This window comes from Condylura cristata, unplaced genomic scaffold (genome assembly GCF_000260355.1).
Source record: "Condylura cristata isolate star-nosed mole 26May11 unplaced genomic scaffold, ConCri1.0 scaffold00020, whole genome shotgun sequence".
Taxonomy (NCBI): Eukaryota; Metazoa; Chordata; class Mammalia; order Eulipotyphla; family Talpidae; genus Condylura; species Condylura cristata.
In genome coordinates, this window is record NW_004567121.1 from 19,533,269 (window position 1) to 19,559,799 (window position 26,531).

At 40.5% G+C, this 26,531-nt stretch overlaps 2 protein-coding genes across 4 annotated transcripts in view; one reads left to right on the top strand and one right to left on the bottom strand.

The window, feature by feature from the left end:
• DHX57 (DEAH (Asp-Glu-Ala-Asp/His) box polypeptide 57) overlaps nt 1-21,713 on the top strand; it is a 57,642-nt gene extending 35,929 nt beyond the window's left edge. Inside the window, exons 17-25 of one of the 2 annotated variants that reach the window (XR_001145640.1) lie at nt 725-1,001; nt 1,530-1,625; nt 1,714-1,797; nt 4,291-4,425; nt 5,107-5,181; nt 7,917-8,051; nt 11,340-11,540; nt 14,299-14,711; nt 21,637-21,713. Coding sequence is in view for 1 of the 2 variants with exons in the window: in XM_004686278.2 (XP_004686335.1) it covers nt 725-1,001; nt 1,530-1,625; nt 1,714-1,797; nt 4,291-4,425; nt 5,107-5,181; nt 7,917-8,051; nt 11,340-11,540; nt 14,299-14,442 (1,147 nt within the window). In the remaining variant the exon portion in view is untranslated. Of the gene's footprint in view, nt 1-724; nt 1,002-1,529; nt 1,626-1,713; nt 1,798-4,290; nt 4,426-5,106; nt 5,182-7,916; nt 8,052-11,339; nt 11,541-14,298; nt 17,874-21,636 lie in introns of those variants that run through there. The other variant, XM_004686278.2, reaches the window with a different exon arrangement.
• Nucleotides 21,180-25,548, bottom strand: GEMIN6 (gem (nuclear organelle) associated protein 6). 2 transcript variants are annotated; one of them, XM_012727502.1, is made up of 3 exons: nt 25,427-25,548; nt 24,803-24,946; nt 21,180-21,802 (listed from the first exon to the last, which is right to left on the bottom strand). In XM_012727502.1, the coding sequence occupies exons 2-3, from the start codon at nt 24,925-24,927 to the stop codon at nt 21,427-21,429; spliced, it is 501 nt and encodes a 166-aa protein (XP_012582956.1). In that variant the 5' UTR covers nt 24,928-24,946; nt 25,427-25,548; the 3' UTR covers nt 21,180-21,426. The 2 variants fall into 2 exon arrangements, with proteins under 2 accessions (XP_012582956.1, XP_004686336.1); XM_004686279.2 differs by having other exon boundaries at nt 25,255-25,548.
• Between the last annotated feature and the right edge of the window lie 983 nt (nt 25,549-26,531).

The window sequence follows — 26,531 nt, forward strand, 5'->3', positions numbered from 1 at the left end:
GTAGGTTAGCTTTTTAAAAAGGAATTTTTATTAGAGAAATTAGAACTTTTTATATAATATTTTTTCTCCTCTAAAAAGTTGTTGAAGTTAACAATTTTAGGGCCCCCCTGGTGGCATGAGGGATTAATCTTAGCACTATCAAGCTATTACCAGCTGTATAACCTGTGTTCTTCAATCCTCAGCCAGAGAGCTAACCCACATATCAAGGTCTCTCCTTCCTTCAGCAGTGTAATTCAGTAGATCTTCTGTTCTAGTCTCCACTCTGCCTTTAGTAAATCCTCTCACCCCCACACCTTTGTCCTATACTCCAGTTCTTGTATGCATAAAAAAATAAAAATAAATCTTTTTAAAAATTAATTTTAAAGCAGTAGCTTTACTAGAACTGTCACAGGCAGGATACTCAGATTGAATTTATAAACCATCACTATGTGATCTCATATATGAAAAAAGGTGGATCGTTTTCCACTGTTGCAAAAAAAAGAGTTTTGAAAGTTACAGAGTTTTATTCTGAATCTCAGTTTCACAACCTCAAAGAGTTCTGCAGTTTATTACTGGGAACTAGAAATGTAAGAAGTATTTAGAAAATGTATTTAAACTAGCATTGTGCAGTTTGTAAAAGCATATGTCTGGGAAATTAGAAATTATCTTCATTCAGGAAAGAAACTTGGTCCATTTTGTCCTCTCACCAAAAATAAAACTGACAGTTGTTGTTTTCTTGTTTCAGAATTAAAATATTAGAGATGTTTAATACTCATAATCTGCAGTCTGTGTTCTCTCGGCTTATTGAACCTCCACACTCTGATTCTCTCCGTGCCTCAAAAATACGATTACGAGACTTGGGAGCATTAACTTCAGATGAAAAGCTGACCCCTCTCGGGTATCACTTGGCCTCTCTGCCCGTGGACGTGAGAATTGGCAAACTGATGCTGTTTGGATCTATCTTCCGCTGTCTGGACCCTGCTCTCACTATTGCTGCCAGTTTGGCCTTCAAGTCTCCTTTTGTAAGTGAAGAACCTTTCATCTCAGTTGGAGCTCACTGTTCTCGAAGGGGACCTTGCTGAGTTTACGTGTGTGCTCAGGAGCAGTGAGAATTAAGGTCTCTGCCCATTTTGCTAATTTGTAGAGAAAACTGAAACCTGTAGACAATGTATATACATTGTGTAGTGACAATGTACATAAAAAATAGGAACAAAACATTACTTTAGGTATGGAAGTTGGGGAGATGAAAGTTTAAGTAATGAATAAAATCGGTAAGGTAAGGCTATCACAAAGTGAACAGGATTTTAGGTTTTAGATCTAGCTTTTAAGAATGAATGATGCTTTGATGGCATCTCATCAGTTGGATCTGAAAGACTCAGAAGAGTTTATTTTGGATGTGCAGACAGACTCACAAAGATAAATAAGACTATTAACTTGCCACTTATCAGCCTCCCGCTGGCTCCACACACACCATTCCCAGGGCACCTGGTTTCAGCAGGAAGAAAATATCATTCAAAACACCAAGTGAAAACTTGCTTTTTCTCATTCAGGTATCTCCCTGGGATAAAAAAGAGGAAGCTAATCAGAAAAAGCTAGAATTTGCATTTGCAAACAGTGATTATCTGGCCCTCCTACGCGCTTATAAGGTAAGTATATCATCTGCTAGCTGAGGTTTATTATCAGAATTGGTATTAGTGACAGTATCAATTCATTTTGATTTTCTCTATAATTTAGGGATGGCAGCTGAGTACAAAAGAAGGTATGCGTGCAAGTTATAATTACTGTAGACAGAACTTCTTATCGGGAAGAGTTCTTCAGGTGAGTGGTTTCTGGGGCAATTTGTTTTCATCATTTTCTATTGTAGTAACTCACCAGAAGTGTTGCAACTTTATCTTGCTTGCCCTGTGCTGACACTGAAAATGTTATTTTTGGAATATGCTTGGCTTCACCAGCTATGTAAATCAGACTCCTGAACTGCATCAGACCTTCTCTGCTAAACTTTTCAACTGAGCTGTGTTTTCTACTTTTCAGTGAGTTTGTGTTTACTGATGATAGGAAGATACTGGAATTCATTTTTTTTTCCAGTAATTATTCTGGGCATTCTTAACCAGGATCAAAAAATCCCTGAAATTATATGTAAAATCATATGCGTTCAGCTATGTGCATTGTTCTAGAGAAAGGTACCATAGCTGGAAAAGCCCCCAGCCCCTTACCTTCCCCCAGAACCAAATAAATACCAAACAAATAATCGTTAATTGTTCTTGTGTCTATCAGAAACTATGTCAATAATGAATACACAAGAAAGAGAAAGGTTTATTCTCTGCTGTCTAATAATAGCCAGGACTCTGCTCTGCGGCAGCACTGCTTGGGGCCCCTTTCCAGCGCCGTGTGAGAAGCCAGAGTAACGATGCGCATGTCTTTGCAGAGCATGTATTTTATTCAAAGATTTTGATCTGGATAGCAGGAAAAGACTTCATTGTCATATTGAAAGATGTCCTGGGGTAGAACACAAAATTAATTTTCTTACTACTTAGCCACTGAGACCCATTTATTTATCTCTCTTTTCCAAGAGCTCCATCAAAACAGAGATGCTGCTTGTTCGACACTGTCTCCAGAGCCTAGAACAGTGCTAAGCGTGTACAGTTGTTACTCAGTAAAGGTTCATGAATAAATACATGAGTGAGTGAATTCAGTTTCTTTAGATGGAGAGCTCAGAAACCAGTATTTGCCTTCATTCTCCTCTGCAGTGAGACATTTTCAGAAGACAAAGTCTGTGGCTTTATTCTAAGTACATCAAAAACATTAATTTCCAATAATGTGCAATCTTAGTGGCACTTTAGATTCACCTGAATTGAATAAAAAAAAAAAAAGATGCCTACTCTGGGCCATTTATATCCAGGTCTCTAGAGGTGAGACCTAAGCACCTTTGTTGAGGGTTACTCAGGTGTTTCTGATATGCAGCCATGGCTGAGAGCTGCTGGTCTAAAGGGTATTTTATATGTAATAAAGAAAATAAATGTACTAATAAATATCTGCTTGCACTGTTAAGATGTGTAAGGGTAAAATGAGGATATTTCTTATAAATTTCTTACTAAACTTATTCTTTTTCTTAACAATATAGGTAGATTTTGTTGTCATTTATGAGGTCCATCAAGCAGAGTCCTTTTCAATATACTCCAGCATAAATTGTTACATTGTTTTTATTAAAATGTAAATTAAAATCTTGTCATGAAATAAGCTTGACACATTTAGCTTCTAGTTATATTTTGCCATGTATACTTGAGACAGCCCCAAAAAATACTAAGTTGTCAAGAGATGGAGTGACATGGCTTAGTTTACAGGCCTTTGATTGTCATCGTCTGATATCCAGCCTGTATTTGAACTGAAACCACAAGAGAAAAAAGGTTTTGCTTTTCTTTCTCATACTTGTGCTTGGCTACAAAAAAGGGTGTCTGAATCTGAAGCATTTAAAATGTCCCTATTCCTAAGGGAAAATGTGAGCCAGCGAGACCACAAGGTACAAGAAAGAGACAGTTCTGCTGAGGTGGGTGTTCTGTGCCCTCTGAGAGAGAACACTAACCACTCTTGGCTCTGATCAAACATGATGGAACCTGAACAGAAATGCAAGCAGGAAAAACTAGATAGTGTTCTGAACTGGTGTTCCAAAAAAGTAAATTGCATCTTTGGCAGTTCTAAAAATTTCCAGGAAGTCAGACTTACCCAAAATCCAATGTGTTTGTTAAATGTAATCTAGAGGTAAATAAATTATCTTTGGGTTTTCTGAAATTTCTAGATTTCTGTGTAACTGTTTCATTCTGTCTGTTGGTTTGCATAAATGAAAACTGCCTTTTGGGAAATGACCAAACAAGATCACCTTCATAGCTGAACCCCTATGAGTTGCATTAGCATAATGTGTTTTTTATTTTTAATTTTTTTTTTAAGATGTATTTGTTAAAAAAAAAAAAAGATGTATTTGTTTATGTATGCAGAACCGGAGTATAGGTCAGAGGGGGGGGGGGGGGGATTCGCCAGAGACAGAGGGAGGAGCAAAACAGGCAGATCAATGAAGTACACAAGTGAGGGGAGCAATGGGCAGATCAGGAGAGATCATGCCATTTGGGTCATCTCCAGGGGCGGGAATGAAACTTGTGCTGTAGTGGCTTTCATCGTTTCATAGCGCTGTGCTTTAACCCCTTGAACCACCAGGGAGGGTCCCATAATGAGTTTTTTAAGTTGCTGCTTTCATAAGACTTTACAGTGATCTTTGATGTGTTAAAATCTCTGCATAAAGATTTCTTCCACTTCTTTCAGGAAATGGCCAGCCTTAAACGACAATTCACTGAACTGTTATCCGACATAGGGTTTGTAAAAGAGGGACTCAGAGCAAGGGAAATTGAGAAAAGGGCCCAAGGAGGAGACGGTATCTTGGATGCCACAGGAGAGGAGGTAAAAAATGTGTAGTTACTTCATATTTATATTTAATGTAGCACCTGAATAATATATCAGCTCAGAAACATTTACAAACATTCTTCTTCACTTAAGCTCTATGAGCAGTAGGGTAGTGACATTCTTGATTTTCTTCTTTCCACAAATAGATGTCAACTGACACTTGTAAAAATAGGAGGGTTTCCTATTGCTATTGTTTTGTTTTTTTAAATTTCACAGTTGTTCTTGATAAATCCTTAAGATATTGAATAGATTTTCCTTAATACCTTCTTAAAATAGAATAGCCTTATTCTAACCAAAGATAGCGTTTATACAGAATGGTAGGAAGACTACTTCTTCAAGACAAACCTGATGCCACATTGTTCTAAGGGCAGTTGATACTTTCTCGAATTCAGGAACATCTCATGAATTAGAACCGTAAGTTTTTCTGACCTGTGCGAAGACTGCCTTTATTAACAGCTTTGCAGAGATTTGGGAATTCTTGTGGGTTTCTAAGAGTGGATCTTAAGTGAATGTGTTTAGTAGATTTATTTTCTACTTAGAAACAAATAATTTTTCAGCAAAGAGAAATTAGATGTTTTCACTTTTGTTTAAGATAGAAATCTAATAAAATATAATGGTAAATTCCAGAGCCAAGCCAAAGTAACCACATTACTAATAAATATTGTATTTTTCTCATAGGCAAACTCAAATGCTGAGAACCCCAAGCTGATATCAGCGATGCTGTGTGCTGCTCTGTATCCAAATGTAGTACAGGTAACAAAACACTTTTGCCAGGATTTTCCTGGTTTTTGTTTGATTTTAGCCAAAGGAACGTGCATATTAATCCTCTTAAAGAGATACACACACATACTCATGCAGGCTTTAAACTTAGTACACACTTCCAGTCCTTTAATTCCCCAATTATATTTAGACATGTCATTTAAGAATACATTTATTGTATAAAATAAGGTGCCTCTTTAATCCTTCTGGTATACTATGACAGTACAGAAATTAAAATGGACATAAAAGTCACTGATAGCCAACCTGTACATAACTAACCTTTCAAACAGAATCAAACAGAAATTTGATTCTACTAGCTTCCCTTTTATCCACTACTATGGACCAAAATTAGCTAAGAACAAAATCTAACAGTGTTTTGCCATGGCCAGCCTTCTGGAACCCCTCTTGAAGTGTGCTGCTGGACTTTTACCCTAGTTTTATTTATTTAGTCCTTGTCAAACTCAGAAATAATTTGAATTTGTCAGAATTTAACTTTTTGTTAAATGCTTGGTTGACATCTGTTGATTAATTTTTGACTTATTCACCTTAGTACTTGCATACTCTTCAAATAATTTGAAATTTACTTCAAAAAATCATTTGGAATGGTGGGGGGAGGGAAGTGCACTGGACTATGGTGATGGCACATGGGTGACTTGGTGATGGGAAACACACGGGGATTACAATTGAGATGAAAAAAATGTACCAAATGATGTAAAAATAAGCTATTATATTATGTAAAAAAAAAAAATTATTTGGGCCCTCCCTGGTGGCGCAGCGGGTTAAAGCAAACCACTGAGAAGCTAACGCCACTTCAGCATGAATTCAATCCCTGCTCGTGCCAGAGGTGACCCACATGGCACTGCAGACGTCTTCTGACCCACCTGCTACTCCCTTCAGCAGTGTACTTTGACGATCTGCCTGTTTTGCTCCCCACTCTGTCTCTGGTGAATCCTCTCACTGCTCCTGCACCTCTGGCCTGTACCCCAGTTCTATATGCAAAAATAAATAAATCTTTTTTTAGAAAAATCATTTGGAGTAAAACTATGAAAAAAGTAAAAAATATCAAATTGGAGGGGATGAAAGTAGAAGATTTTTAGAGTTTGGAACTATTCTATGATACCATCATGGATACATATAAATATTCCCATTCCCAGAGAATATACAACACAAAGAGTTAAACTCTTTGTGTGATTATAAGACAATTTTTTTTTTTTCAGTCATAATACCGGTATTTCCATAAGCTCCCAAAAATGAACTTTCTCAATCCTGGTGATTATATAGATACACCCTTCCTAGACAACATTTTCATTTCTAAGGATTTCTTACTCTGAAATAATGTATTTGTGCTATAAAGTCAGAACTAGAAGAATTTCTATAGAAGCACTGTTAAAACTGCAAAGCAATCTAAAATTCCAATATTAGGGAATTTATTGGTAAAATTATTATAAATCCTTATAACAAAGTACTTGGTAGCTATGAGACTTGCCTTAGGAAGCTGTCTAACATGGAAACATTCTCTGTTGTTTCAAAAGTAGGTTATAGAAAACATATTTCAAACTGTATTTGAATTTATATGTGTATGGTTTTCTCTATTTCAAAATGTAAATCTAGCAGAGAAAACTAAATGGTTTATCAAATACCAATGCTAGTTTTTTTGTTTTTTTTTTAAGATTTTATTTTATTTGTGCATACAGAACTGGGGTACAGGCCAGAGGCTCAGGGGCGGTAAGAGGCTTCACCAGAGACAGAGCGGGGAACAGAACAGGCAGATCGACAAAGTAAACTGCTGAGGGGAGCAGCGGGCGGGCCAGGAGAGGTCTGCCATGCCATGTGGTCACCTCCAGGGCAGGCAGGAATCAAACTCATGAGGAAGCGGCTTTAGATTCTCAGTGCTGTGCTTTAACCCTCTGCGCCACCAGGGAGGGCCGCTAGTTATTTTTAATTGTAGATTATAGCAGGTCTTTATTTTCTTTTTTCTGATATGTTATTGTGTACAGTAAACATGTATTGTTTTTTGCATTACATATACATACAATCCATACGTAAACATTGTATGCACAGTTGCTTTTTTTTTCCCCCAAATGAAATAATCAGTACATTTATAAATTTTTATTTCACTGTGTTTTGAAAATCACTTGGGATCGGGATTGATATCAAAGTTCTGGTCAAGTGTTGCCAGCTAATCTCAGTACCTGTTAGTCAGTACAGACCAGAAAGATCAGCATTTTCTCTCCTTTGTGGCTGCTCTGCAGTATAGCCAGCCAGAGTTGTTGTGCCTATATCCACACTATGAGTGGTGAAAAAAAAAAAAGTGTTCTTATATTATTTTTAAAAAGAAACAGGGAAGATGGGGCCCTCCCTGGTGGTGCAGCACGTTAAAGCACAGCACTACGAAGCTCTGCAGTCACTGCAGCATGAGTTTGATCCCCGGCTAGGGAGCTGACCCACATGGCGTGGCAGACCTCTCCTGACCCGCCCGCTGCTCCCCTCAGCAGTGTACTTCATCGATCTGCCTGTTCTGCTCCCCACTCTGCCTCTGGTGAATCCTCTCACCTGGCCTTTACCCCAATGCTATATGCATAAATAAATAAAAATATTTAAATTTTAAAAAAAGGAAGAAACAGTAATGGCATTCAGACAAGGCATACTTTGTACCAAGGGATACATCATGCGGTGGAAATATATATTGTTATAAATGTATATATCTGTTTTTGCAAATACCTGTATAGGTGAAAAGCCCAGAGGGAAAATTTCAGAAGACCAGTACTGGAGCTGTCAGAATGCAGCCAAAATCAGACGAATTGAAGTTTGTCACCAAGAACGACGGATACGTGCACATTCATCCTTCATCGGTGAACTATCAGGTCAGCATAGCGGGATGTGCTTTGACTTGCATATGGCAAGTCCTCATTTGAGATACAACACAGACCTTTAAATTTAGCTAAACTTTGTTCTATCATTTGCTGTCCATAGCAGCACTGCTGACTTTGAAAAGGTTGAATAAGCATAAGCAGAATAGAAATTGGACTATTTCTGGAAAGGATATTTCCATTTCAAGAAAATTCTGCAGGGTATGAAAATGTGCTCAAGCCTGCTTTGAGTATAAAATTATTTCATTGCAATGGTGTTTTAAGAAACCACGATGTAATGACATCATTGAATCTCTGCTTAAAAGGGAATGAGTGACCTACACTTGCTGATCCCACTTCCACAGTATCAGCCTATGCTGTGAGGCCACCGCCCCACCCAGGCACCTCCAAGTTGTCAAGTCCATCACACGTGGACGATGGGCCTCATCATACTTCGCTCTTACACAGTCTTCACTGACTTCCTTCCTCTTGACATTATTTTTTATTTTTTTTAAAGATTATTTTTATTTATTTGTACTGTGCTTTAATCTGTTGCACCTCTTTGATTTTTCCTTGCCTCTAGAACAGCTGTGCTCATCTTCCTCAGTCTACTAGCGTCTCTTCCTTTGTTCTGAAATAATGGTTCTGTCCTTTAGTACTTCTCTTCTCTTTCTCCGGTACCTACTCTTCCTGAACTACCAGAAGACAACAGGGTGACTCTAACTGCCATCTGCATGCTAATCTCTCCCCAGTCCTGAGAAGTTTTCAGATTTCCTCTGCCTTCCAGTCTCTCAAACTCACAATCTCCCAATTCACTCTCTTTCCGTGGTCCCTGTCTTGGTAGATGATACTTTCCAGCTCAAAACCAAAAGTCCCATAGGCCCTGCTTCTTTTCTCCTTACTCCAGTCTAATTGGTTACCAGATCATAGCATTTGCACCTTTTTACATCTCTCCTGTTCACTTGCCCCTCTTACCTCCACTACTTCCTTCCAATTCAAACCCGAAATGTCTACCACTTACCTAGAGTGTCATAATAACCTTACTTCTGGGCCCTCCCTGATGGTGCAAGGCGTTAAAGCATGCTTGAAGCTATCTGCAGCCTCTGCAGCATGAATTCAATCCCCAGGCAGGGAGCTGACCCACATGGTGCGACAGACCTCTTCTGACCCAGCCAGTGCTCCTCTCAGCAGTGTATTTCAGTAGATATACCTGTTCTGCTCCCCACTCTGTCTCTCAACTTCTGTACCTCTGGCCTGTACCCCAGTTTTTGTATACATAATAAATCTTAAAAAAAAAAACAAAAAAACACCTCACTTCTGGTGCTTTCTCTCTACAACCTTTTATACTGCTGCTGCCACTATTATATTTACAAAAGATATATTTGATCATATCATCCCCTTGCTTAAAGTGTACATATGGAGAGTTCATTGCAAACTCTCATATGACCCTTTATGTCTTATCTTACTTATACCATGTCCCTCTGTCATTCTGTGTGCTACCAGACTACCAGCGGTGTCCAGTGTCTGGAATTGCATTCTTATTTCTCAGCAAGCTCCTACTTATCTTTTAAACTTCCATTAAAAATCACTTCCTTGGGCCTCCCTGGTGGCTCAGTGGGTTAAAGCGCAGCACTGCAAGTGAGCCAGCTGCTTCAGTGTGAGTTTGATCCCCACCCTAGAAGTGATCCACATGGCGCAGCAGACATCTCCTGACCCTCCTGCTGCTCCCCACTCTGTCTTTGGTGAGTCCTCTCAATCCCCCCAACACACACACACACACACACACACACAATCCTTTCACCTGTATTCCAGTTCTTGTATGCATAAATAATCTTTTAAAAAAATCACTTCCTGTACCTCCCTCTCAGTTGCTCATTCCTTCTACCAACCATCACCATAGAGTACACATTTTGCATGATGCACTTATCACATATTTTATGGTTAATGGTGTATCTCTTTCATGGAATTTTGAAATCCCTTAAAAATTGAATTTTATTCATTTTTACATTCTTAATGTCTGGACGGTGCCTCACCGAAAACTCATGTTCAGTAACCTTTTTAGGAGAAATAAAGGAGGAAAGAAGAATGGAGGAAGAGATTTGAGCAGTGTCAGCCAAATGTGAGAAGGTTCTCCCTAAGCTCAGAAGTGTTTAGGGATCAGGGGTCATCTGTTGTCTCAGCTTCATTTATATTGAGGAGGCAGAGAACTGAGTCTGAGCCTTTTCTGAATCTGTCTTTTAGACAGATGAGCCCCATGAGCCTTTAATATCTACTCATACCTCTTCTGTATCTGGCACTGTTGTAGGGCCTGAGGGACAGCCAGCAGATAGACAAGGTCTCTGCCCTCAGGAAGCTTATGTTCTGGTGGGGAAGACATGCAGGAAGTTAATAAATGATCTCAGGTTAGGAAAAATGCTATGCAGAAAAACAAAGTAAGAGAGTTTGAGACTTACAAGAGAGAAACTGTTTTGTGTTGGAAGATCTGGTCACTATTTGATGAGGAAACCGGAGAGAGTCTACATGAAGTAAAGGGTGAGGCTTGCAAATGTCTGAGGAAAGAAGATTCCAGCAGAGGAAATTAGTGCAAAGACCATAAGATGGGAGAATATTTTGTATATTCCAGGAAATCCAAGAAAGTGCAGTGTATGTGGAGGGGGTGATTAGGCACGGGAGTTGAAACAAGCAAGCAGGGGTCAAGTTGTGTAGGACTTAATCAACCATGGTGAGGACTTGATTTATCCTTGGGAAATCATTGAAGGGTTTTGAGCTCTAATTGCATTTATGTGTTTAAGAGGTCATAGTGACTGCTCTAGAAAAGATACCAAGATGTGAAAAGCAGGACAGGCACTTAGAAAACCACTGTCATGGTCTATATGAGCTGATGATTTGTACTAAGGTGGTAGCTGTAGAAATGGTGAGAATTTGTCACCTCATGTCATGTTTTAAAAATAGAGCTGACAGGATTTAGTGATGACATAGATGGAGTGAGAGAAAAAGAGCAATCAAGGATGGCTCCTAAATTTGGGGCTTGAGCAGCTGGGAGAGTCATTTTCTGAGATGGTAAACATAGTAGGATGAGGAAAATAAGGAATTTCTCCTGAACACACAAGTTTGAGGTACTTGGTCTATGTCCCAGTGGACACATCAAGCAGGCAGTTGCATGTACAGGTCTGGAGCTCAGGGGAAAGGTACAGGCTAGAGATGACGTGGGGAGTCATTGGACAGGTGACATTTAAGTTCCTGGGCAAGTGCGTTTCCCGTTTGTTGCCAGTGACATCACACTGCCATGCCTCTGTATTCCAGGTCAGACACTATGACAGTCCCTACCTGGTGTACCACGAGAAGATCAAAACGAGTCGCGTGTTCATCCGAGACTGCAGCATGGTGTCTGTGTACCCGCTGGTCTTGTTCGGTGGGGGCCAAGTGAATGTGCAGCTGCAAAGGGGAGAGTTTGTCGTCTCCTTGGATGATGGTTGGATCCGTTTTGCAGCCGCTTCCCATCAGGTGAGGTCAAGAGCCTAAATCCGTGCTCTAAGGCTGAGACCATGGGGGCTTTGACATATCTTTAGGAGCTAATTGAGAGTGAACAATGAGTCTGTAGCAAGACTCAAGAAAAAGGGAGGCTGAGGTGCTTGTAGAGGTTAGGGCCTAAGAGGTCGAGGCAGCCCCAGGTAGGTGGGTGAGAAAGGTTTGGGACAGACACTGAGTGAGGTGTGACCTTGCCAATTGTTACACAAATTAGTATATGTTCACCAAAGAAAAATCAAAAAGAAAAGATGAACAAAAATAAAAATCATTTTGGTACCACTACTACCATTAAAAACATAATAAAAGGCCCTCCCTGGTGGCTCAAGCGGGTTAAAGCACAGCACTGAGAATCTAAAGGCGCTTCCGCATGAGTTCGATTCCTGCCTACCCTGGAGGTGACCACATGGCGTGGCAGACCTCTCCTGACCCGCCCGCTGCTCCCCTCAACAGTGTACTTCATCGATCTGCCTGTTCTGTTCCCCGCTCTGTCTCTGGTGAAGCCTCTCACCGCCCCTGAGCCTCTGGCCTGCACCCCAGTTCTGTATGTACAAATAAATAAATCTTTAAAAAATAGTAATAATAATAATAATAAAACATAGCAGGTCTAATTGCCCTTTTACTGTCAGGACACAATTATTCACTGCATGGAGTCTCTGGAGAAAACATTTAGGGAGAATATATGTTTAGGAAATAAAATTTTTTTTTTAAAGGTTTATTTATTTATGCATACAGAACTGGGGTACAGGCTAGAGGCTCAGGGGCGGTGAGAGGTTTCATCAGAGACAGAGTGGGGAACTGAACAGGTAGATCAATGAAGTACACTGCTGAGGGGAGCAGCGGGCGGGTCAGGAGAGGTCTGCCACGCCATGTGGTCACCTCCGGGGCAGGCAGGAATCGAACTCATGCGGAAGCGGCTTTAGATTCTCAGTGCTGTGCTTTAACCCGTTGCGCCACCAGGGAGGACCTAAAAATTCATTTTTACATTTGAATCTGAAATTTGAAATTTTATGTTATAAGAAGAAATACTGATTCAAACATTAAAAGGTATTTATTGCAATATTTAACTGTAACCTTGAGATAGTACAATCCAATACAAAGATGTGAGTCATGTGGTTTTAATTTCTCTGGTAGCCACAGCAAAATTAAAAGAAATAAAAAAAAATAAGTGGGGGAGAAACAGTGAAATGAGTCTGCTTTTAAAATCTAATATGTCCAGAATATTTTTACTTCAAAATATATAGTTGAGGTATTTTACTTTTTTTTTCATACTAGTCATCAAAATTAGGGGTGTGTGGGCCCTCCCTGGTGGCACAACGGGTTAAAGTACAACACTGTGAAGCTAGCTGCAGATGCTTCAGCACGAGTTTGATGCCCACCAGGGAGGTAACCCACATGGCCTGGCAGACCTCACCTGTCTCTCCCACTGCTCCCCTCAGCAGTGTACTTCATCAGTCTGCCTGTCCTGCTCGGCACTCTTTCTAGTGAATCCTCTCACCACCCCTGCACTTCTGGCCTGTACCCCAATTCTATATCCATAAATAATAAATAAATCTTTAAAAAATATTAGGGATGTGTTTTACACTCACTTGGCATAGCCATTAGGACCGACCACATACTACGTGGCCATTAAACCAGTGACTGGTGGCTTCCTAGGACTGCTGTAGGACAAGGTCGAGAGTGCCAGGCAAGCTGGTCTGATTCAGCAACTCAGTGACAAAAGCCTGGCTGACCTTGTGGTAGCAAGGCGACTCCAGGCCTGTCTTAGTGCAACATAATGTGCTGAGGACCTGATTTCCTAAAAGCTCCACTAAACCTCCTTTCCTCACCCATTTCCGATAGCCAGCGAATGTTTAGATTACCTGAACATTCTCTGTGGCAAGGCACATGCATGAACTTGATTTAGGTCAGGGTACACACTACACAGTGGCTGAACAATGGGAGAGGGGCAAAACAAATGTTAGGAGGTATCCACAGTGCCACTGCATTGTAAACATAAGCAAAATGCCATCAAAAGAGGGAGTTCTTTTGTGTGTACAAAAGTATAAAACATATCCACAGATTAAAGACATTTTGGGGGTCTGTTTAATATCTACCACTAATTCCCCATTTTCCTGCCTCTCTTAGAGCAAAAAAGTTGGTCAAAACTTTAATAGGGAGAACACTGCATAAAAGCCATGCTTCCCAGATTTAATTGTTTAAGAAACATATGATAGAGGATCCTTTTTATAGTGGACTCCATTTATATTGTAGAGCTAACTCTGAATGAACGTTCATATAGTTGCATCAGGAAATTTTAGGCCTCCCTGGTGGTGCGAGGTGTTAAGTCTCAGCACTGTAAAGCTACTGGCAGCCACTGCGCACGAAATCAGTCCCCAGCCAGGAAGCTAGCCCACACGGCACAGCAGAACTCTCCTGGTACGCCCACTCCTCCCTCAGCAGTTTCTGTTGATCTGCTTGTTCTGCCCCTCATTCTGCCCCTAGTGAATCCTTTCACCATACACACCTCTGGACTTATCCCAGCTCTTGTATGTATTAATAAATAAATCTTTAAAAAAAGAAAAAGAAATTTTAGAAGCTCTTTTGGAATGAAAATGTTTTGTTTCTCTCCCCCGCCCCCAATCATAATGTAGTTAAAACAAGGACCAGAACTCTAGATGATGAAAATCATAATTGAGGCAGTTTCTTCAATTGCTTGTTGGTCCAAGCACTGCTGAATGTACAGCTCTCTCCCTAGGTGGCTGAACTAGTGAAGGAACTTCGCTGCGAACTTGACCAGCTGCTCCAGGACAAGATCAAAAACCCGAGCATAGATCTGTGTACCTGTCCTCGGGGATCCCGGATCATCAGTACAATTGTGAAACTTGTCACCACGCAGTAAAGAGCAGTGTCAGGAGAGACCTATTGCTTGCCTGCTTCTTGCTGACCTGGAGATCGCAGCAGGACCCTACCTCCGGCTGTGGCTGGCTCTGCCGAGTCAGCAGAGGCACCTCGTACCTTTAGGGAAATTTCTAGACTAAGTATTCCCAACAAAGAGGCCCCACCTAGCACAACTTGGAATGTCAGTGTATGAGACCTTCTGAAAACCAGCTTGCCTGTATTTTTCTGCAACTATCCTGGAAGGCATGAAATTCACCTGATAACATAAAAGTGAGTGTTTATTATAATTCTGTTTCAATCTATGTGTTCCTTTTCTTCTGCTTCTTACTAGAATGAAAAAAGAACATGAGGGGAAAGGCCAATTTGGTTTTCAGTCCTAAAGGCTCAACTCAGAGTCAGAACAAAGAAGGGGGAAAAATGGAATCAAAACAAATCATGTGAGGAAAAAAAAAATTACCATTTTAGGCTGTTGATTACTGGATAAACTTTATTTATGAGGGATTTTTATTTTACCTAATTAAAGGTCAGCCTAAATAACCAAATTTAATGGGCTCTTATTTGGTACTAAAACATGAACCAGCCTTATCAACAACATTCTTATTCTTAAAAGCAGATCATGTGTCTGCTGGGTGCCTTCATTCTCCTTTGGTTTTCCATTTAGGAATCTTTATCTCACCCAGACCTAATGACCACATTTCACAGTGCCTGGAGAGGAATTTAAATGGTATTCTGAGCATGGGTTGGCACAGTTGAGATAGAAAAGGTCTGGCTAGTGCCAGATTTACAAGCATAAAAAAACCTACCATGAGGCTGCTTACTGCCCACCACTACTTAGATTATGGGGCGCAAGCATTTTGAAAAAAATGTGAACACACTTGTGTCCCCCTGAACATTTATCGGTGTGCTCAGGAAGACCCCCAAAGAACATGTGTTCACCTTGCCCTCAGGTGGTCACTCCAGGTTTCATACTCTAGGTAGAATTCAGACTGATCAGAGTCACCTCAAAAGGGTGTTTTCTTGATATTATTTTAGTTAACACTTTCAGGAAACCTAGACAGACCAAAATTATCACTATCAAATGTGTTTAAGCTTCAATGCACTTGCATCACTTAGAGTAAGCAGTATTGTTAAAAGGTGTTAGTTCATGTCATCACTTTAAATGAAAACTCACGTATGCATAGAGCCACAGTACCTGAGTTCCACCTTGATAATGAAACCACACTGATCGTTACAGAATTAGGCTAGGACCTTATGAAGAAATGGAGAGAACTGCACTAGTCCCCTTAAAATGCTTTTAAAAGCAGTGTTGATTCTTGGTGCTGTAGAGAAGCTCTTGACGCTCTGGCTCCAGCCATCTGTGCAAGGGGCCTGTGGTTTTGCACGTGAGCTTGCTGCAGAAAATATGCAGGGAAGCATTAATGAGGAAAGTTTTCACCCAAGTGCTGAGAAATTGCTCCCTCAGGCAAGCCATTGTGGGCACTTGCAAATGCACAAATCCTGTCGTTTTATAGATGTGGCCAAATGTGAAAAAAAGGTGGGAAACCTTGACTGAAGGCACTTAGAAAGAATCCTCACACAAATAACTAAACTTCTTAGAGTCACCATTAGAATTATGGAATGGAAATTAAATAGAATTACCCCTTTGCAATTAAAGATCAGAATGCAATATAATATTTCAAGGTGAAACTAAATTTCTAACTCCCAACAAGGTCATCAGCATTTAATATTCATTTTGTGATGAACTCTGTATATGGTTTCTTAAATATTTCACTTTTACTGGAATCTAGCTAGACAATACTAATAAACTACTTGCTACAAAATTAGTTTTCACTACTGTTTTGTTACTATGTAAATGGGAAATAATCAGAAAATGAAAACAAATAGCTGGACATTTGCATAGGTGGCCAAGGCACTGGTATTGTCTTCTTGAGTTCCAGATCTGAATATTACAACTGAAGCTCCCTGAGAGGTAATGAATTTTGGTCTTTATCTCGCATTCTATTATCTGAACAGTTTAAACCACATGTTGAGGCACACAGCCTCTGGAACTGGAGGCACATGCTAAGTGTTCTCTTTGCTTTCTAGGCAGCGGTCTGAATGTGTCCCAAGTGGTAATGATAAAATAAGATCTTGTGAAAAGTACTTTTATTATAAAGCTTAGTATGATTTTCAGATGCAGCCCCAAGTGGCCACCACCCAGCTGGTCTTGTGCTCACTGTTGTACTCTCAGTTGGGCTGAGAGCGGGTGAGCACAGGCTTCACACTCTGAGGGTATCTTGTGAGTTGCCACCCAAATAATGGACCCCTGAGGACAGCGGAATATGCTCCCATTGCCATTACTGTTTGCAGATGTCTAAATAGTGGCTGGCTCTTACCTCCCAAATCACACTGAAATTAAGCATAATACCTAGGGCTTCTAGTCTTGCAAATGCAGAGGAAAACTCAAAATATTTAGCCAGTTAAGATCTGCAAAGTGAGCCTTTGTTTTCAGAAGTGAGACCTGGGTGATGAATCTGTCTGTCCATATTTGAGGACTCCCAGGGCAAAGCGCCTCGGGTAAAAGCATACAAACAAACAGCTAGTGTATTTTGTCACAGCATGTTTGACTGTTGTAGAACAGGCTTCTCCCAGGTCTTACAGCCTCTCCAATTAGGACTGTGCAATGAATATGTCAACAGTAGACTGCAAGGTCACGTGTCCTCCTGGCATCTAGTGGTTAGAAGCCAGGGGTGTCCACAGTGTCCGACAATGCAGCCCATCACCCCGAGTGCCAAAGTGGCGAAAACTGTTTAAAGAAAAGGAGAGGTGCCCACTCATAAAGTCTAGTTACACGTATGCTCATAGTTGACTCAGAAAACATATATATATTTGGACTAATGAAAGTGACATCTCTGCCAAAGCAACTCTAATATAAACACACTGTGTGAGTAAGAATTTATGATAACAAAATTATATATACAAATGGGGAAGGCCAGGCACAGATTGGCAGGGGTACTCTAAAACATTTTTCAAAAATGTTTAAAATTTTTGTTTTAAAAATCACTCATTTTGAAAATGTGAAAGGTTAACCAATGCTTTTTGAAGCTATGACTTGTGATACTAAGACCACTAATACTTACCACTGAAAACTCAAGGTCTCACTCTTAAACATTAAGATGTTTAAAATCACCAAACATACACTTAACCGTATGTTTGTGTTATCAAAACAAAGTTCAACCTCACAGACTTTGGTCAGACTATACTAAAACATAATTAAGATTTAAATTTCAAAAAGAGGAATGAAAGTCAATAGCTCTACAGGTATAGAACTGTAGGACACTTCAGAGAAGCCTAATTAGGAATAGCCTAATAGTCTCTAGGCTCAGTAAAACTTCCCCTAATAAGTATAATGGACCAGGCGAGAAAAATAATAATGAACAGCCATATACCAGAGACATTTTATGGGGGTGGAGTGGGGAATGGGATCAAAAACGGTTGGGGGACGGAAGTGCACTGGACTATGGTGATGGCACATGGGTGACTTGGTGATGGGAAACACATGGGGATTACAATTGAGATGAAAAAAAAAATGTACAAAATGATGTAAAAATAAACATTATTAAAAAATTATAAACACTGATATTTAAAAAAAAAAAAAACAATTTTCCCTAATGTTGCAACTGTTTTAGGACTGTTTTAGGACATTCAGGAACTGAATGTCAAAGATCTCTCGTGTTTATTTAAAAAAAAAAAATAAAGGTTTATTTATTTTATGCGTACAAGAGCTGGGGTATCAGCCAGAGGTGCAGGGTGTAGGGGCAGTAAGAGGATTCACTGGAGACAGAGTGGGGCACGAATCAACTGAAAAATACTGCGAAGGGGTGCAACAGGTAAGACAGAGGTCTGCTGCTCCATGTCATCCCCCTGGCCAGGGATTCAATTCTTGCTGCAGTAGCTGGCAATAGCTTGATAGTGCTGTGACTTAACCCCTTGTGCCACCAGGGAGGCCCCGTTGTCTTTATAAACCAGACCCATGCTATCCGGTGGGCACTGAGGGACTATCCCAGGTGATGAGGACCTAGTGTACTGATTATATTCCTGGCACAAACAGTGTCTAATTACAGGCGTTTCTGTTAGCGCCACCCTTCTGTTTCTGAAATTCACCTGTGTACTTTTCCCTTGCAATCCCAACTGTCCCCATGGTTTCTAGTTCCTTTTGTACAGTAAGCATGACTACAGCTCAACTAATTAAAGCGTGTGATCTGATTAGTTAACCTGGAGGCCTGTTGTCCAGCTTATAGCTAATGTGTGCTGCATGGCTACTGTCTCTAGTGCCTGCCTCTCGCTGCCTTGCACCCCAGTTCTTCTATGCATAAATAATAAATAAATCTTTTTTTAAAAAAAAAAAAGACCATTCTGCTTGGTAATAGAAGCAATTAAAGTACATGCTGAAATGATTAGAACTGGAGGAGAGGGAATTATGCTAAGCAGAGTAAGTGAGAAGAAAGACAAATATCAGATGATTTTACTCATACGAGGAATATAGAGAAGATACACAAAATCAAGCCAAATAAACCCTAGAAATATGATAAAAGTGAGGCTTCCAGATGGGGATAGGGAGCAGGGTGGAGGGGACCCATTGACCTATGGTGGCCTGGTGGCGGGTATGGTGTGGTAACATACATCTTTAGAAGTGTGATCCTATACTCTGATCATACAGTGTCATAGACTGTTACAGTAATAAAAAATACAATTTTTTAAAAGTGTGTATGTTGTAATTAGTCTTTCATCATTCTGATTTCTCTCAAAATGTTGTAACCCTTAGCCCTGACAACTACCTGACATTCTAGAATCTACTTCAAAAGGCATAAAATTTCCATTGCTTCTTATCAAATAAAAGTTATAAAATGATTTTAATTGTTCATTAGCGATTTTTCTTAAATGCCTGGAAAAATCCATTTCAGCCATTACATTTTTAGGAGAAAGTAGAAATTTAGGAAATCAAATGGAAAATAGCAAGAAATCAATGCAAGATCAGAAACTGTTCCAAGGAAACCAAAACAATTAATGAAAAGTCCTAACCAGCTTTTTATTTTGAAACTTATTCTTGATACCACCCCAGTTTGTATGGGGCAGAGCCAGCTATGGGGACAAATTGCCCTCCGGAACCTGGAACCAGCGGGATCTCAAACGGTGAGTTCAAACTCCAGGGAGAATCTTAGTTGAGGAGTTAAGAGGGTGGGAGAGGGAGTACTCCCTTAGCAGGCAGGTTTCCATGGCAAAATTGCCCTCTCCAGTACTCAGGTTTTGTTTGCAGGCAAATTATTTAAACAATCAGAGGATTCAGTTACCAAGAAAGTCTCCTTCTTCGGCTCATTAGTCTGACAGCAAATGATTGTACCAACACTGGTGCACCTGTCCCTGGGCTAAAACCCAAGCCAACTTTCCCACATAGCTTCTCTTTTCTCAAGACTGCCTTCATTTTGTCAGAATTATTTCCATGCTAAATTTAATTTGTTCTTATTCCCCCTCTCTCATTTGCTTTCTGAAGATAGGCCAAGGTTTGGAAAGTTACCAGGAAAAAGACCATGTGCTAAATTTAATTTTAGGATTATGGAACTTCAAAGCTGTGAAGCAAGTTTTTTGCTCCTCCAGTCTCTACACTGTTTTTGCAAGTGTGGCCTGGAATCTGCAGCATCACCTTATCTGAGAATTTGGTAGAAATGCAAATTCCTGGGTCCCAATTCAGTAACATGTCTTACAGTCTTTGATTCCAATGCTTCTTAAAATAGAAGCTACATCCTGTTACTAGACAATGCAAGAAAATAATTCAGCTATTATCAAACTGCACCAAAGACTCCCAAAAGCCTAAAAATTTAAAAGTATTTCTTTGCAAAAGTACTAACTCTCTTAATATATAAATTCCAAGGGACATAGATGAGAAAACTGAAAGTTCATCTCCTATGCAAAGACAGGGAGAATGGGGTGGGGCAGGCCCAGAAAGTGCCCTGACTACTGGCAGACCAACCTAGTTCAAGTATGTCCTAGGCGGGGCACACTTTTCTCCATAAGTCAAAACATTTCTGTTGCAATCCTCAACTCTGCCCTTACGGCATGAGAGCAGCCGTGGACAATACATACATCAGTGGGTAGGGCTCTGTTCCAATAAAGCTTTAGCGAGTGGCGGCAGCAGCAGACTCTGTTTGCCCCGAGGACCAGAAATTTACTGACCCATCTTAGGAAGTCAGGGGCTCAGGACTAATCTGACGTCACTCCAGACGTGCCCCTTAAAAGACCCAAGACTGTAAGTACTTTTCAGTCCAGAGCCCTCCTTCTACAGTCCTGTCCTCTAGTCAGAGGGCCAGTCGCTTAGAGAGAACTAGCTGCAGCAAAGTGGCTTCTGGTACTCTCCACTCAGCAAAGCCCGACCTGGGAAATGTAACAGGCAGAAGCACTACCGGAAGTCCACTAGCAAAGGACCTGGGTTGAGTTTAACAGCAGAATACTGTGTCACCTTTCTCCTGAGATATCTGCCAGTGCTCACTTTCAAGGTCTAAAGATATATCAAGATTTTACCAACTGGCAAAATTTTCAAATTTCAACTACCAAAGAATAGATTCTGATTAAAAAACTACCTCACCATTATACCAGTAAATTATGCATTTTAAAATAGGCACAGTAGAAATACAAGAGATTTAGTAAGTCATGTTATATTGACTCTAACATATTTTCTACATAACATTTCTTGCCTAATAAAAACGGAGGTATATGGCCGCATCAAAAGACACTTAAAATTCTGACATCCCTGTTCTAATTTTGTTTTGTCTGAAGCCATTCTTGACCCAGTTCACTTAGTAACACTCATAATCCAAAGCTTTAATTTTCCCAAAAACAAAACATACATATTCATGTACCTTGAAAGTCCTGTAATATAACAGACTTAACATTCAATACATTGTATTGGAAAAAAAGATGTCCTCAATCAACGCCTCCTATTTTCAGCCTTTCATTGGGAAGCTGCAAGATGTCCTCGAATAAGATCCTGAACACGGGACAAAATAATCTCATTAGAACTGCTGCAATTTTCTGGGCCATATGGGGGGTCTATAGTCAAGACCCCAGCCACACAGAGAGTCCTTTGCAAGTCGCCCTGTTCCGTGATAGGAATGTGGTTCTTTTCCAGCCATTTCTTTAAGCTGTTCTTTCTCTTTTCCAGATCCTCAGGGCTGTATGCACTGCAGTCTCCAGACATAAACAAGTGCATCAACTTCTCTCTTACTCCATCGTCTCCTTCATTCACAATTTCAACAAACTGCACGGCATGTCCCATAATTCCGGTCACAGACATGCTGCCATCTTCAAGGAAGTTCACGAGGACAATACTTTGGAGGAAAAGTAAGTTCAGAGAAGATTTGCAAAAGAAGAATCTAACAGTCCACAAAACTACAGGGGAATCTGGAATAAGGCATAGCCAACTCCAAAAGGTGACTAGAATAACAGGAAGTATGCTTCCCCATTTAAAATTAATCACCCGGCCACCCAATTGTTTTAATTTGTTCAACAAGTATTCACTGAAAGTCCTAAGCATTTGAAACTTTTCTTCAACCTAAAGCTAAGTGCTGTGAGATGCAATTAAAGCATTAAAAAGTTTAAGAATGCCTTAATTGTGTGTTAGAAGTCAGGACTTGGATTTAACTTTGAGTTAAAATACAACAACTGAACAATTCCCCTGCCCCCCAAGCAGACCAAAGGAAAAAACCCACAAAATTAATAGAGTAGAAAACAAGGTCTCCAAAGCCAAATTAGTTCTTTAAAAAAATACGTATAATTTACAAACTCAGCCAAGATTAATAAAGATTTTAAAAGAAGGCATATACAAAGAGCATTAGGAATAAGGCAGCAAAGAATAACAGTGTAAATATACAGAAAAAATTTATGCCAATAATTTTGAAACTTATCAAAAAACTTCCCAGAAAACAAATTTCTACTGATTCAAAAAAAGAGCGCAAACAGTCCTATAATCTTTAGTAAAACATTCCCATGGGGGTAAAGGGGTAAGGGCTGGCACATTTCATAAAGTTTTCAAGAATCAAACATTTCTAACAATTATTCTAAGAACTATATAAAGGGATTATGCCTTGTGTGAGGAGACCAATGTAGACTTGATACCAGAAGCACAGGAGGATAGGATTAAAAAATAACTACAGGCCCTCCCTGGTGGCGCAGCAGGTTAAAGCACTGCACTGAGAAGCTAAAGCCACTTCCGCATGAGTTCGATTCCCGCCTGCCCCGGAGGTGACCACATGGCGTGGCAGACCTCTCCTGACCCGCCCGCTGCTCCCCTCAGCAGTGTACTTCCTCCATCTGCCTGTTCTGCTCCCCACTCTGTCTCTGGTGAAGTCTCTCACTGCCCCTGAGTCTCTGGCCTGTACCCCAGTTCTGTATGTACAAATAAATAAATCTTTAAAAAAAAAAAAAATAACTACAAAGTAGGGTGTCCCTGGTGGTGCAGGGGTTAAAGTCTCAGCACTATCAAGCTATCACCAAGAGTTAGATCACACTCAGTCTCTCAATTTGAATTTGTGTGATGTTACCACACGTGTGAATTTGTGTGATGAATTTGTGTGATGTTACCACACGTGGTGCAGCAGACCACTTACCCACTGCTCCCCTCAGCATGTTTCTCAGCCTGTTCTGCTCCCTACTCTTTTGATGAATCTTCTCACCACTCACCCCCACCTCTGGCCTGCACCCAGTTCTTGCACCACAATAAAAATTTTAAAAATCCTTTTAAAAAGTACAAAGTAATCTCACTTAAACATGCAAATGTGAAAACCCTAAATAAAATGTTTATAATAAGGGGCCCTCCCTGATGGCACAGTGGGTTGGAGTGCAGCACTGTGAAGCAGGCGTGACTGCTTCAGTGAGTTCCATCCCCTCCCAGAAACCCTCCCCAGAGGTGACCAAATGGCTCAGCAGACCTCTCCTGACCCGCCCACTGCTCCCCTCAGCAGTGTACTTCATCAGTCTGCCTGTTCTGCTTCCCACTGTCTCTGGTGAATTCTCTCACAGCCTCTGCACCTCTGGCCTATACCCCAGAGTTCTGTATGGATAAATAAATAAATTTTCGTTTTAGTTCAGAAGTGTTCAATTCTTAAAAAAAAAACTTCAGTAGTCTTCAAAAGTTCATAATCATGAAAAACAAGGAGAGACTGGAAAACTGTCACAGATTTGAAAAAACTAAGGAGACAATGATTAAACATAAGATAGGATTCTAAGATTTGAGCCTGGAACCAAAAAGGCCATTAGTGGAAAAACTGGTAAGATCTACATGGCTATGGCTTAGTTAATGCTGACTTTAGTTTTGACAAATGTACCATGGTTATGTAAGGTGTTATCATTAGGGAAAGCTGGGTGCAGGCTACTCTGTACTTTCTTTGCAATTTTCTTGTAATCTAAGTAGAAAGTGTGTGTTTATATCAATACCATTAAAATAGCCTGACAAAAGATCAATCTAATCCTCATCAAGCCTCTAAATATGAGTACTGATTTATAGGCTATAAAGAGAAAAAAAAAGAACATGGTAAACTATACCAGTGAAAATGCAGAGCTAAGTTCAGAATGTGTTCAATTCTGTAACACACACCTCTGTCTCTTCAACAAATAAATGACATGGAAAACTGAAGAGGGAGAAAGTGAAGTTACAGAGTAAGTTACTTAAGAGACATCACTCAAACTGATACCCAGTGTAAAAAAATACACTTGCAACAATCAGGAAAATCGGAGTTCAGACAGGGAATTAGCAAATATTAAAGTTATTATTACTTTTGCCTGGTGTTATACTGGCATTGCGGCTACATTCATTAGAGTCCTTTATCTGGTAAAGGTTATATTTAATTATTTATGAATAAAAATATATGATGTCTGTAATTGGCTTTAAAATATTTGGAAGAGGGAGATAAAATTAGGCTATTCTCTTCACATTTGTGTATGTTTCAAATTTTCTAATAAAGTATAGTAAGAAATGTTCCATTTCTATGAACTTTACTGGTCTGACTAGGGTAACCATAGTTAGAACACTACTCAGATTCAAAGGTCGATAGTGGAGGATTACAGGTGCTTTGGTGTGGTAACAAGTCTGAAGAGGTGTGAACCTACACCCCTTAAATTATATACACCGCTGTAAACCAATGTTACCTCAAGTTGTGTGTATCTCAAGTATATGTACTTGACGTAACACTGGTTGACATGTGTGTGTGCGCACGCATGGGTATGTATCATTCTGATATGGAAATCATCACCCTTTCCTTCGTTTAGTTTGGATATAACACACAGACAGTAGAAAGGGAGCATGATTTCAGGACAGCAGAACCCATACTCACTTGGCAGAGACTGGATCTGTGGTTAAAACCCATCCTGTATACTCCTTCTCACTGGCTGTGACTCTGACTTCTTTGTAAGTGTAATCTTGCCATTCTAAGGGGCCCTTCTTCATCCATTCATTCATGGTTGCCAGCTCACTAGGTCTAAAATAATCACCAGTCTGGGTTAATACATATGTTGCACACAACCTCCATCCTAGGAATTGAGAATAACTACAAACGCCTCAAGTTCCAGATCAAAAACGTTAACATTTACAATTCAGTCTGAAGCCCAAAGGGACACCGAGTCGCAGAGGGGCCCAGTCCGAGTAACAACTGGCAGACATGTATTCCACCCCAACCCCTTTGCAAATGGCCTTCGCCAGGGCTTTGAACTCCGGTCGGCAGATGCTCGAGTCCTTACTACTACTCTGCTCCCCTTAGATCACAGGAACACACTCCACATCACTTACAGCCAAAACAGAAACAGAACTGCTCTGATCTGCACCCACTCAATCTCTGGCTGTGTCTCCGCTCGTTCCCGCGAGCCAGATGCCCGGAATTGAAGCCAATTTCTTCTTAAAATGTGCTAGCAGGCTGCGCACACAGGGGAACGGCCGCTAACGCCAGCTCAGTTTCACTGACCTAGCTGGAAGCCGCTGGTGTTTAAGGCCCTACTCAAACCCCGCGGTACTCCACGTTTAAAGCTGACAAACGAGCAAAATACGAGCTGAAACTCCTCGCAGAGCAAAGGCACCCACGCGGCGAGGAAGGACTCGGGCTGCGGAGCCCGCCTGCGCCCAGCATGCTTTGCGGCACTTCGTCACTTCCTCCCCCCAGAATTCTCTGTTTTGTAGTCTTCAGCCTTGGTAGGACCCACAGCCCGGAGACCCACCGCGCTGGAGGGGTGAGGAGGGCTGGTTCTGGGTGCTACCTGGCGCTGAAAGTTTTGTAATGGCCAGGGCCACCCATCTCCACTACCAGCACGGACATTTCCAAGTAAATACTTAGGAACAAGATTCTGTCAGCTCCTCGGTGAAAGTAGACTTGGAAGTGCATGTTTTTGACCAAGATTTCAAAGCACGTGAATCCACTAAATGAAACCCCAAAGCCCTGAAAAATGAGTGGAAAGTGCTTCAGGAGAAGAAAAGTAGAGTGAAGGTATTTCTTGTTTGTTTGGCAATTAAGATACTCCTTTGTATGTGTCCTAGATGCAATCGCCCGGGGTGCAGCAGCCCTAAGGGGTTGGCTTGCATGCGCTTTGCTGACTACTCGAGTAAAAGCCCCTTCCCTCGAAGTGGAGAGAGCAAAAGGCTGGCTGCCACCATAGATTTCTCTCTCACACACACACACCATAGATTTCTCTCTCACTCTCTCTCACGCACACACACACGGATTTCTGGTCACTCACCTAGTTGGCTTCTGGCATGGCCCAGAAATATCCCCGTGTTGTGAGCCTGACAAATGGCACAAGGTGATAAATGTTGAATTCATGCAAATCTGAACACCAGGGGATATTTACAAAAACTGAATTAGAGGACTATAAAACCACGATGTAGAAGATAGTAAAAATTATTCAGCATTCCCCTTACTACCTGGATTTTGAGTTTCAAATAATCTTTGAAGTATATCATTTATTATTGTGATTTCAAGTAATCTTTCCCATGACCTTCATTCATTAAATGAGTTATATGAATGTGTTAGTGTATTAAATTCACTTTTACCCTTTAAAAATTCTACTAATATACTA

Bases quoted from the DNA above. Each gene is read 5' to 3' on its own strand.
- GEMIN6 (XM_012727502.1), bottom strand. From the start codon at position 24,927: ATGAATGAATGGATGAAGAAGGGCCCCTTAGAATGGCAAGATTACACT. The intron at 21,803-24,802 runs GTGAGTATGGGT...TTTCCTCCAAAG, and splicing joins ACAGATCCAGTCTCTGCCAA to TATTGTCCTCGTGAACTTCC.